Raw genomic sequence first — 12,187 nt, 5'->3', positions numbered from 1 at the left:
AATCTCTGATTACCCTCTGCTGTCAGCCAAAAGACATCCCTGCGTTTCAGGGCTTGTGTGAATACACTGGGCCACCTGAGTAACACTTTAGGGTCAGCTGATCAGTAACCTTAGTCACATCTTCAAGGTCCCATTGGCCACAAAACATAACATATTCCTGAGAGTAAGACCATGGATGTCATGGGAGCCAGAATTCTGCCCTCCACACAGTCTGGTGAAAACTGAGTCAGATAAACTTCTGCAGCTCGAATACCCGTGTCCAAATATGCTCAGATTTTTGACTTGACATATTCAGAAGATATCTGTTTGTGAGAAGCCAGGAAATCATTATTAATGAAGAGTCTTGCAGGGACTGGTACTGGGGAAATGTTCGCTGAACAAACAGGTATTAATAAGTTCATTGTTGCTAATATTATTTTAATGCAGCTTTGATTATAAATCTTATGGTACTGTATCATCATGGTCATTAGTACAGATTAGAAAGCAAGCTGAAGTCATTACAGGAATGTATTAAAATGGAAAATGATTCAGTAGATCACGTTAGAAACAATTAAAACATGAACTGCTCTGTTACATCTGCTTGTGCTCCGCCCACGAAGGAAGCTTTGCTTTCAATCAAGGAACAGGAACAGTTAATAGAGGGCCCCAAGAAACAAGAAGAATCTCATCTTTCTTCCTCCTGACCTCCCTCCTTCCTTCTTCCTTCCTCCCCATCTTTCTCTCCTTCTCTCTTTCTTGGCTAAAAGAAAAATTAGCTTGGCTAATTTTTATGCCTGCTAAGTCACTTCAGTCGTGGCCAACTCTTTGCGACCCTATGGTCTGTAGCCCGTCAGGCTCCTCTGTCCATGGGACTCTCCAGGCCAGAATACTGGAGTGGGTTGCCATGCCCTCCTCCAGGGGATCTTCCTGCCCAGGATCGAACCCACGTCTCTTAAGTCTTCTGCATTAGCAGGCAAGTTCCTTCCCACTAGTGCCACCTAGGAAGCCAGGTAGCTAAAAAATTTTAGGTTAAATTAAAATTTTCAAATTTAATCATTTCCTGAACCTTTGCAGAGTACGGGCCACACTCTCTAGGCTGACGTTCAGAGCGCTCTTCAGCCTTAGCCCAGGCACTGTGTCCTCATCCTAGGTCTTAAGCACCAGCCCCAGAGCCCGCCCTGGCACTCCCCGGCGGTGCCTCTGCCCCGGCCTGAGCCCTGCCCGCCCTTCCAGGGGCCGCCTTGCCTCACTGGCCAGTGTGATCTCTGGGGCCAGGAACCACGTTAGACTCATGTTTCCATCGCTGTGGACGCCCGCCGTGGCTCTCAGCCCGGAGTCTATCAAACAGACGAGGAGAGAGGGGCAGATGCTACCCCGCGCTGGTCCCCCTTGGCGTCACCTGAGGGGAAGGGAGGAGGCAGCGAAGGGAAGGAGGAAGACACAGTGGAGGGGAAGACGACACTCGGGCGGGAGAGATATGAGGAAGTAGGAAGCCGGGGAACGGACGCGCCCCTCGGGCATCCCGCAGACCCTTCCTGGGTGCTTGGGGAGGCCCCTGTGTGGATCCTGGGGAGCCGGCAGCAGAGACGGTGACCGAAAGCCTTGTCCTCGAGGCGGCTTCTTTTTAATTAAAGGACAGTGAATGCACGAAAAACAAGAGCAGAAAAGACGACTTCAGATAATTTTAGGAACTCCAGCATAGCATTAAATAGGGTGGCGTGTTAGAGAGCGACGGGGCGGGGACCATCTCGGGGAAGGCAGCGGTGGAGACTTCCTTGAGGAGGTGACGGCTCAGCTGAGACTTGAATGGCAGGAGTGAGCCGTGCTGAGAAGCAAGCGAGCAGTGTTCTCGTCACGGTAAAAAGCAAGTGCCAAGGCCCAGAGGCAGGGAGGAAATTGCTTTTCCTTTCCAGGATCAAGAAGGAGGCTGGTGAGGCTGTCCTTGGTGAGCAAGGGAGAGAGGGGAGGGAAATCAGGTCAGAGTGGAGGCGGGGCTGGATCTTGTGGCTTCTTGCATCCATTATGTTAAGGAGGGTGAAGCATATCATACCGAACTATAGTCAGTAATGCAGAACAGTTATTGCATAGCCCAGGTAGAGCGTTTTCTAACAGCCCTGCTTTGGGCTTATCTGATGGGGAGGAGGGTGAAGTTTAAGGCCCAGACATCTTACAGTTCTCTCAAACTGGTAAGATGTGCTGGTTTTCAATAACTTCTTTTTCTGACCCTAAAGGTGATCGCTCTATTGCCCCTTGGGACATTAACCAGTTTTGTATCTAATTTAGCAGTCTTATTTCTTGTTTTTTCATTCCCTATAAAAAAAAGTCCCTATCTCAAATTTTCTTTTGAATCCACCTTGTTGTCCAGCAGATTCCCTTTATTAATGAGTTAAATAAAAGGTTGATGTGTACCCACTATTGATTTCCATGAGAATTATGTTTTTAACCTTTTGAGAATTATATTCTGATACGAGTTTGGGTTTTAGGTGCACAGAAAGCAGCAGAATAAAAAGAACTAATTTATGTTTTACAAAGAAGCCTCAGACTGTGATGTGATGATCAGGCTTAACTGGGTCTCAGGGGAGCAAGACACCCCGTCCGCAGCCAATCCCTCTGTCCAGGGAGAGACGGCCTCTCAACTGGATGAGGGAGGAGGAGGTGGAGAGGAGGGAGGTGAGCTGTGACTGACTCCCAGCATCCGAGGACATTTGTCCTTGTTCATCTCCATAGCGGGTCACCAGGATCTGCTTTCCTCTCTCGCATGCGAGCTCCTTGGCGGGGGCTGCGTCCAAGTTTCTCTGTTCAGCCTCCAGCCCTGGGCTGAACACGGAGGGATGCTTGCCAAGTGTCTGCTGAGTGAATTCTTCCACTTAGATTCACCTCATGCTCCTCCCCCTTTTTATTGTGATAAAATATATATAACATTAAAAAATGCCACTTTATGTTTAGGTGTACAGTTCAGTGACATCAAGTATATTCACCCTGTTGTGCAACTATCAGCCCCCCCATCCAGTTCTAGAATGTTTCCATCATCCCAAACTGAAACAAAACTCATTAAACACTAACCTCCCCATTACCCCTCCCCCAGCCCCTGGTAACTTTCTATCTTTGTGAATTTGACTATTATAGGTACCTCATCTAAGAGGAATCTTATATTTGTCCATTTGTGTCTGGCTTATTTCACTTAGCATGATGCCTTCAAGTTTCATCCACGTTTTAGCATGTGTCAGAATTCCCTTCCTTTTTTAAGGCGGAAAAATACTCCATTGTTTGTGTAAATCACCATTTGTTCATCCATTCATCTCTTGATGAATATTTGGGTTGTTTACACTTTTCGGCTGCTGTGAACATGCGTATACAAACATCTCTCTGAGTCCCTGCTTTCAGTTCTCTGGGGCGTATACCCAGAAGCAGAATGCTGGGTCCTGTAATAATTCTGCTGAATTCTGTTTTGGAGAACTGCGATATTGCTTTCTGTAGGAGCTGCACCGTTTTATATCCCTACTAGCAATGCACCAAGATTTCAATTTCTCCACATCCTTGCCAATACTTCATTTTATGCTTTTTTGATCATAGCCATCCTAATGGGTGTGGATTTAATCTTCTTTTAAAATACAGGTGACCGTGATGGGAGAGGCCCAGGTTGAGGGGTTTGGGGGCCCCTTCCTCAGTGTGGTCTGAAGGAAGATAGCTAGGAGCCTAAGGTCCTAGATTTGGAGGGCGCTCAGAGGGAGGAGAAGCGGGAAGAGGGGTCCTGAGACCACACCTGATTGTCCTCACAGTATGGGCTCAAGACTGGCTTGAAGCGAGGCCTCGGGATGGGAGAACCGACGCCCAGGTTCCCTTGAGGGAGCTCTGTTTGTGTGAGTGTCCCTGGGCAAAGCTCTTTCTCATTCTGGCTTCTCTTTCTGTGTTGCTTCCCAGTGTGATAATGCAAAAGGCCTGAAAGCCTTCTACGATGCAATAAAATACGGGCCGAACCACTTGATGGTGTTTGGAGGAGTCTGTCCGTCTGTTACGTCCATCATCGCAGAGTCCCTCCAAGGCTGGAATCTGGTACAGGTAAGGTCTGGGCCCCCTTTGGTGGGGGAGCTGTCTTCGATTGGCCACTAGTCTTTTTCAGGGATGGTTCCTTGCCCGACATGGTTTCTGAATTGCCAGGTTCAGGCCTCCCCTGCTCTTTCCTGGATGGTCGCACCGCCTCCCACTGTCCTCCCTCCTGACCTGATTCTCTGTCCTGTCCTGGCCAACACAGTGGGTCTCTAAGGGGTGGCCCTGACACCATCCCTGTGTGTCTGAGACGTATCAGTGACTCCCTAGCACGACTTTCAGGGCCGTCGACATCACACTAGCCCTCCTGTCCAGCCTCATCTTCTGTCCCTGCCACTCACTCCATGCACAACCCGCCTTTCCTTAAGTACACCCAAGACCTTCAGCCTCAGGGTCCTCCTCTAGCCATTTCCCTAACCTGGTCATCCAGACCTCCCTCCCTCACCGAAATTATTTGGTCTGCTAAGACTGCCTGTCTCCTTGGTTATGCCTTTCCTGGCGCTTTTGGCTGTTACTCACTCTTTACACTGGCAAATGTTATACACTGTCAAATGTTCCACCACTGAGTATATGGTCTGTTGCGGGTGAAAATCACCAGTGCTAACTCTTATTTGGAATGTGAGAGAGAAATATAAAAAATGAGAACCTAGGATGAGTGGTGGCCCAGGCACATGGTTTATTTCTTTGCTTCATCCATCCATCCACCATCCATTCATCCATGCAACAAATATAATACAACTTACTGTGTGCCTGGAATTTGGGTAGACGCTGGGGATATAGTGTTGGACAGGACAGGCATGGTTCCTACCCTTTCAAAGCTTACATTCTAGGAGGGAGGCAGGCAGGAAGCAAATAAACAAGTAAGTTGTAATAATACCAAGACCGATACTTGTGTAGTATGTATGTCGGACTTGCAACGTATCAGACACCATTCGGAGCCTGTATTTCCATTAACCCACTTACTCACTATAGCTGCACACAGAGGCTAAATCACTTGCCCAAGGACCCACAACTTTTAGGTGATACAGCCAAGATCTAAACTCAGGCAGTTTCACCCTTGAAATAAGATTGGGGTGAGGGAACAGCTGGAACAGAGGTAAACAGCCTGAGGGGTAAACAGTGGCTGTCCCCTCGGCAGGAGAGGCCCCTCGGAGGAGCTCAGACCTGAAGGGCGAGACGGGCTTGGTTGGAGGAGGAGTATTCTACGTCATGATGTCATAGCACAATAGCCTGTGACGGAGCGAGCCTGGCTTGCTGGGGGAACAGCAGAGACCCTGGGGCTGCAGTGTGGGAGTGGAGGGCGGGGCGTCAGGGTGGGGAGGCTGAGGATGAAGGGGTGCAGGAGCCAGTCCCCAGCGCTGGCTGAGTGGGTGGCTCTCCCCGGGGACCCCGCCCTTCCCTTCTGTTCGTGGTGACTGAGTCCCCTTTGAGTCCAGCCCTGGGTGTACGGGGTGCTGAGGGTGGAGCCCCAAGTTGGGGGCCCAGAGGGGAGGGAGGCTGCAGCGGCAGAGCTGCGGCAAGGGAAGGGCGGGGTCCCCGGGGAGAGCCACCCACTCAGCCAGCGCTGGGTTCAGGAGGGCTTCTCAGGGGAGGTGACGTGGAGCTGGCTGCGAGGGTGGAGAGGGACAGCTGGAGACGTGGAGGAGCACGCTGCTGGCAGAGGAAAGCGGGAGGTGGGAAGGAACGTGGGCTCGGGGAGCCGTGAGTCACTCACTGTGGCCGGAGCAGGCCACGCGGAGTGTGGGTGGATGCAACCGCGGCTGAGGCCGGGAAAGCAGCTCAGCGTGCTTTGGTGCAAACCAAGCCACGTGATGGGACCCAGCGCAGCTCAAGTGTGCCGAGGGCCCCTGGCTTCCCAGGGACCCCTGTCTGGGGCGCCGCCGACAGCCTTGAGACCTTGGTGGAGTCAGGAACCTTCTCTGTCCTTGAGCAGCCTCGCCCCGGCTCCCCGGAGCACGCCAGCCTCCTGCCGCTTGCGCCGGGTGCTGCTTCTCTGAACCTCAGCCTTCCCCGTGGGCCGCAGGGCAGTAAGAGGGTGGGCCTCACAGGACCGCTGTGTGGGCTGAGCTAGTAAACAGGGCTTAGAACTGTGCCTGGCGCGTCCTCAGCGGTAAGGGTTTCTTGTTTCATCGCTGCTGACACCCCGCCCCGCCTTCTGCCGCTCCCAGAGTTGGTTACCCACTTGCATCCCCCCGCTACTTCCTTCTCTTTCCTGAAGCACCGTTCCCACCACCTGAAATATCCCCTTCTCCCCGTGACCTGTACGCCAAGACCAATCCCGTCTCAGAGATACAGATTGAATGCTGCCTCTTCTAGGAAGCCTTTGCCTATTGCACTATCTAGAGTAGCCGCTCTGGAAATTCTTTCCCCTGTTTATTTCTAGCAGAGCGTGTACACAGGCCACCCCGCCCCAAGCCCCTCGGCCTTTCCCCCTCTTGGGACTGTGCAGCTCTGGGGACGTATTTAGTTGGGCTGTGAATTCCTTGAGGACAGAAAAGGGGCCTGCGTTACTCCTGTGTTTTCTGGCGCCTCTCACTTCACAGACCTCATTAGGTGTCTGTTGAATAGGCAGAGGGAGGGAGGCTGGGAGGGATGGAAGGATCTGCAGACGGATGTTTTGCCCTGACGTGAGAGACCAAGTTCCCTGGGAAATCCCCATCCAGAGAGGAATCCAGGAGCTTCCAGGCTTCTCACAGCCTCTCTGGGAGCCGTCTGCCCCCCAGAGTCCTCTAGGAGCTGCAGGAGCAGGCGCAGCGCTGCACACGCCCGGCTCGGCAGCTAGTAGGGCTGCAGCCTTAGCAGGCACAGGAGGGCCTCTGGCCTCGAGAAGCTGACAGGACAAGAAGCGGGTTACGAGGCGGGGGCTGTATTGTTTATTGCTTCCCTGATGGCTCAGTGGGTCAAGAGTCTGCCTGCAATGCAGGAGACACGGGAAACACGGGTTCGATCCCTGGGTCAGGAAGATTCTCTAGAGGAGGAAATGGCAGCCCACTCCAGGGTTCTCGCCTGAAAAATCCCGTGGACAGAGGAGCCTGGCGGGCCCGTGGTGTTGCAGAGAGTCGGATAAGACTGAAACGACTTAGCACTCATACATACAGTGCAGAAACAGTACATCTGTGGCATTACAATTTCATGAGTGTGGTGGGATTAGGAAAAATACAGGTTTCTTAGGAGAATGATAATGAAGAAAAGATTGAAGAACGTGGTTCTACATCACTTCCACATCACACACCGTGTTCCATTAATGAATGGGCTACACTGTGTGGAGAACACTCTATCCTGTATCCAGACGTTTCCTGCTAGACTGTAAGCTTCTTGGGGGCAGAGGCCTCTCGTTCTCTTCATCTCCTGGTTATCAGTGCCCAGCACGAGGCCTGCCGGTACCGAGGAGGTCCCCACAGAGCGCTGCACTGAGCTAGCTGCAGGGAGTCAGCGCGGGACCTGAAACCCTCCATGACAGGGTTTCTCGCGACGTGGATCTGACCACGAGCAGGCCAAAGACTCGGGAGAACAATCCAGACCCTCAGCCTGCAGCTCAGCCGGATCCCCCTGCATTGTCGACAGGGCGATTCTCGTCTCCATCCCCCGCGGCCCTAGGCATCTGCTACCGGACGCTGGGGCAGATCCAGGGCCCCAGCTGTGCACGGGTGAGGGATGCCGAGGGGCTAGAACTGGGCGGTGGCCAGCAATTTGGAGAGTCCCGGGGGCCTGAGTCACAGGGGGAGCTCAGAATACACTTCTCCCAGCCTGAGAAGCCAGGCAAGGAGGAGGTAGGAACAGAGATGTGGGTCCCGATGGAGAGTAGCTCTGGAGTATTTCTGGCCCCACTACTCTTGGAGAACACAGCCCCATTTGCTGTGGGTTGGATTCTGGGGGCCCCCCACCCCCTGAGGCTGAGTTTGAAGAGACGGTGGAGGACTGGGTGGGTGAGTCTGCCGTCGCTCAAGGGACTTGATCAGTCCCTTAACTTATTCAAAACTGGGCTCTGAAACAGAGTTTCACAAATGGGAAAATGCATGTAATTTGTGTAATTGAAAAGGAGCTCTGACTGCCCTTTGGGGGAACAATGCTTGCTGGACAGAGGCAGCCTGGAATGTGCAATCAGTTGTTTCTGTTTCCTGCTGCTACAAAAATAGAGATTTGCGCCACAAAGGGGTGAAAATTCACCCTGGTGCTAAAATCAGTTAAATTTAACTTTTGCCTTTTGCCGGGCTTCTTGATTCATGGTTGCTGCATCGAGAGGCTAATATTGTTTAAGTCGTGATGTGAGTCACTGGGAGCATCAGCTCCTCCAACTAGAGCGGAGGATCTTCATGGAGTCCAGGGCGGCAGTGCGGGCTCTGTCCCTGTCCGCCTGGTCAGATCCCACTCAGGGTGCGGGCTCAGATCTGGGCCTCACCCCGCGGGAGCCCCACCAGGGCATAGCCGTGGGGGGCATCTGGGGAGGGGAGGGTTCTGGCTGTTGGAAGGCTGAGCGTGTTCAGACTGGAGAGCCTGCGGGGCCGCTGGGGAGGACAGAGGATCCTCGCCGCCCGAGCTGCGTGGCTCCTGGAGACACTTGGCCGGGCTTCTGAGACGTGGGTGGGGCGATGCAGGAGCAAGGCGGAAGTGAGAGGGAAGCAGGGCCTCCCGCAGGCACGCCCTTGCTGCGGGAGGCAGCGGGCATGGGCAGGCTTCCTGGCTGCAAATAGTGAGGTCCTGCTGCCCAGTTTCCCCCAACATTCTGGCCTCGCCGGGCCTACTGGGAGGGAGATTTAGCACCCAGAGTAGGCATACGCCAGGTTGCTGGCTGTCACACTGCATGGTGAGTGTCATTTATGAGGGCCAAGGATGTGCTCCTGTTAATGCAAACGTCCGGCTCCACCCTGAGCAGGTCCAGGTCAAGGGACTCACCACATCCTTCAGGGACTGTGGACCCGACTCCTCATGCCCGCGACGGTTTCAGCTGACACAGAGGCCGCCGGTTTCTGGGAACTTGCTCGGCCAGGTGATCTCTAAGTCCTGCCCGTTTCCCAGACCTCAGGACGCTGACGAGTGCTCCTGGTTCACACAGGTTTAACTTCCTCGGCCCCTGTTGGAAAGAGGACATGGAGGAGGCAGCGGGGGCTGCTGCTGGGGCCAGCAGCCCAGGACCAAGGCCCCAGCCCACGCGTGGCAGGAGGTTCTCCTTCATCGCACCCCTGTCTCTGTCACCCACCGGCTCCTTCGTCCCGCGGCCACTTACAGGCTCTTTGCTCAGTCTGCGGCCCCTCCCCCTGGCGGAGCTTGCTCCTTCGTCCAGGTGCGGTTTGGCCGCTTCTTCCTCTGTCCAGCTCCTGTTCTTCCCCTGAGCTCCCTTCCCACGCCTCCCTCCACCCCCGCCCTCAAGTGGCCGGAGGGCAGGGCCTGGTGTGGTCCTGACTCAGATCCTGAGTGGTCCCTGGAGCTGGATGCTTGACTTCTGCACCTTAGGCTCGTCCCTAATGATGACGGCAGACTCAGACTCAGACTCAGGGGGACCCGAGGGCTTCCCAGCTGCAGCCCCTTGGTAAAAGGATGTGGAGGAGCATCTGAAATGATCTCTGGCTTGGCTTTAGCCCACATCTCCCATCTCTGGCCCTGATGCTGTCTCTGTAACTGATATGCTTCCTTTGAAAATGTTTTCAGATCTGCTCAGCATCCTTTCCTTGGAGATCTGAAGGTGGCTAGCTTCTGACTCTGCCTTGCACAGTTTTGGAGACGTTCTATAAACCTCCCCCCAATGTAGTCTGTCCCCCTGAAAGCACAGAGCCTGGGGGTGAGGGGGAGGATTTGGAGCTGGGTGGGGAAGATGGAGGCAGGGTAGCCTGAACAAGAGATGGAAGCAAAGCCAGCAAAAATGCAAGAGATGTGGCCAGAGAGGGTTCAAACCCTGAGACCAGGACAAAATTCTTCCTAGGGAGTGAGATGATAGTTGCCTCAGCTTGCAGACAGAAATAGTCTCGCTGATGAAAATAAAGTCAGGTTCCTAAAGGGATAAAGGGCTGCTCACTGGAAAACGCAAACGCTCTTTCGTCAAGAACCGTATCCCGCAGAGCCTGTCCTTTGAGAGGCAGCTGGAGCAGATTATTAAATTGTAGATGCGTTTCTCCTGGCACTGTCCCAAGCCTCCCCTCAGCGGGCAGCCCACCCTGCCTCCTGAATGGCCCCGACACTCCCTCGAGGACCTGCCTGGACAGGACCATTTCAGTTTGTGTGATGGGGCGGTCTCCTTGGCAGAGCTCTCGAGAGGGAGTGGAGGTGAGGAGGGCATGTGGACGGGAGAACCCTGACTGTGTAAATGTTGGCACATTTAGGTCTTGATTTCTGAAAAATCTGAATCATGCTTGCTTTTGACATTAAAAAAACCAAATCTGTGAAAACCCTTAAATCAGGCCTTTTGCTATTTACTGAATTCCAGCATAGCCCTAAACTGTTGGTCAATGCCATTTCCATTATAGGAACAGAAAATTTGTCATCTGACTTGATTTGTTCATGTGGTTATCTTATGAAAGCTGTTGGTTGCCTGAGAAATCAAAAGACTGTTTCTCACTTAGCTGCAGTTTGTGGACTTTGACAAGTATTCATAGAAAGACATCAGGTCTTAGCAATCACTGGGTCCAGCGTCCCCGCTGTACAGACTGGGAGCAGAGGCCCAGAGTGGTTAGGATCTTAACCAAGTGCTCACAGCAAAGCTGGATCCCGTGGCTCACTCCCAGAGCTTTGTAATTACCCCCTGGCCTTATTTTCTCTTTCTCAGCCTCCCTTTTTTCTCTCATGTAAAATGGAAATAGCAAAGTAGCCTCATATGTTCTGTACAGCTGTGAGAATTGATGAAGGTGTTTCCTTTTCTAGCTGAAAGCACCCTTAGAGACTGCTGTTACGATGCCATGATATATATGACAATGTCACAGTGACAGGGACCCCTCCCAGAAGCAGACCTCTGATGATCGCCCCCGTTTTGCGTCAACCGCAAAGGTTACTTACTCTGGCCCTGCAGACCCGAAACAAAGACACAGCGGGCAGGCTGGGGGTTCTTCAGCAAGACACTCAAAGTGCACATGACCTCTGCTTCTCAGGCCCCTGGGGTCAGAGTCCAGCAGGCCGGAACCCTGCCACCGCCCAGCCCACGGGACTGCCACGCCCTTGCCATGGGGTGGGCGATGGGGATGGGCCTGGTTGGAAACCACGTAGGAGCCGCGGCGGGCTCAGACGTGGCTAGGACCTCTGCTGCCGCCGCGCAGCTCTCTAAGAAAGAGAACGGAGGCCGATGGTCCAGGGCGGGTTGGAGCCATTTCTCGGCGCTGGTCTCCAGAGGGGCCACTTAGCACATTAATAATCTATGAGATGCTTCCACCTTCTGGAGTCATTAGAAAAAGAAAGAAAAAGAAAGAAAGCAAGGTGGGGGAGGAGAAAGAGAAGAAATGGGAAAAGCGTGCACGATGGGCTGCGTGGGGGGGCCGGGAGAAGCCCTGAGGACTGGAGATTACAGATGGCCCTTCGTGGCGGTGACGCTGGAGGCCGGGTGCAGTAAGAAAGGTTCTGAGAGCACGTGGAGGGCGTTCATGAGGGGAGCGAAGGTTTCCAGCCATTGGTTTGCTTGCAGATGGGTGGGAGGAAGTATGAGCCCTCAGCCAGGATGCTGGCAGAACCCAGCGAGAGTCTGTGGTGAAAGGGACGCGCCCTGTCCCCGCTCATTCATGCTCATGTTGGCGTGTTCACTCCTTTTTTAACAAAGCAGTGCCTGTGTGCGCTCTCGCAGACCGGCGCAAATCCCACTGCTCAGTGCTGCTACCCCAGGGCGGGTGCGTGTTGGCAGAAGAGCAGTTCGGCCCAGCAGCCGGAACAGAGAGCGGGAACCCAGAAGCTCTGGGTCTTGGTCCCTCCTAGTTCTCTCACTGACAGCAGGCTTGGGCAAATCGGCCAGCTCCCGGAGCCTCACGGAACTCATCTGGGAAACGGGCTAACTAAACCTGCCCTTCTGGGGCCGCTGAGAGCATCTGGTAGGCCAGGGAAGGTGGAGTAGGTGCGGGCCCTTTTCAGACTGCAGCCCCGATAGATTAAGGTTCATATGACCATTACTGACCCTTTTGGCATCGGAAATGCCAGCCAGGCCCCAGGCAGGGGGAAACTCCTTGAAAAACTATGCCTTCATTTGTCTCTA

General features: G+C 53.5%; 1 protein-coding gene across 2 annotated transcripts in view; it reads left to right on the top strand.

Annotated features, from left to right (window-relative positions):
- Positions 1-12,187, top strand: part of GABBR2 (gamma-aminobutyric acid type B receptor subunit 2) — a 353,521-nt gene that overhangs the window by 114,431 nt on the left and 226,903 nt on the right. For both annotated transcript variants that reach the window (XM_065908009.1, XM_065908010.1), the window contains exon 2: positions 3,901-4,038. In XM_065908009.1, coding sequence (XP_065764081.1) covers positions 3,901-4,038 — 138 coding nt within the window. The remainder of the gene's footprint in view (positions 1-3,900; positions 4,039-12,187) is intronic.

Source organism: Muntiacus reevesi, chromosome 17 (assembly GCF_963930625.1).
Source record: "Muntiacus reevesi chromosome 17, mMunRee1.1, whole genome shotgun sequence".
Lineage (NCBI taxonomy): Eukaryota > Metazoa > Chordata > Mammalia > Artiodactyla > Cervidae > Muntiacus > Muntiacus reevesi.
This window is presented reverse-complemented; position numbering and strand designations above follow the sequence as displayed.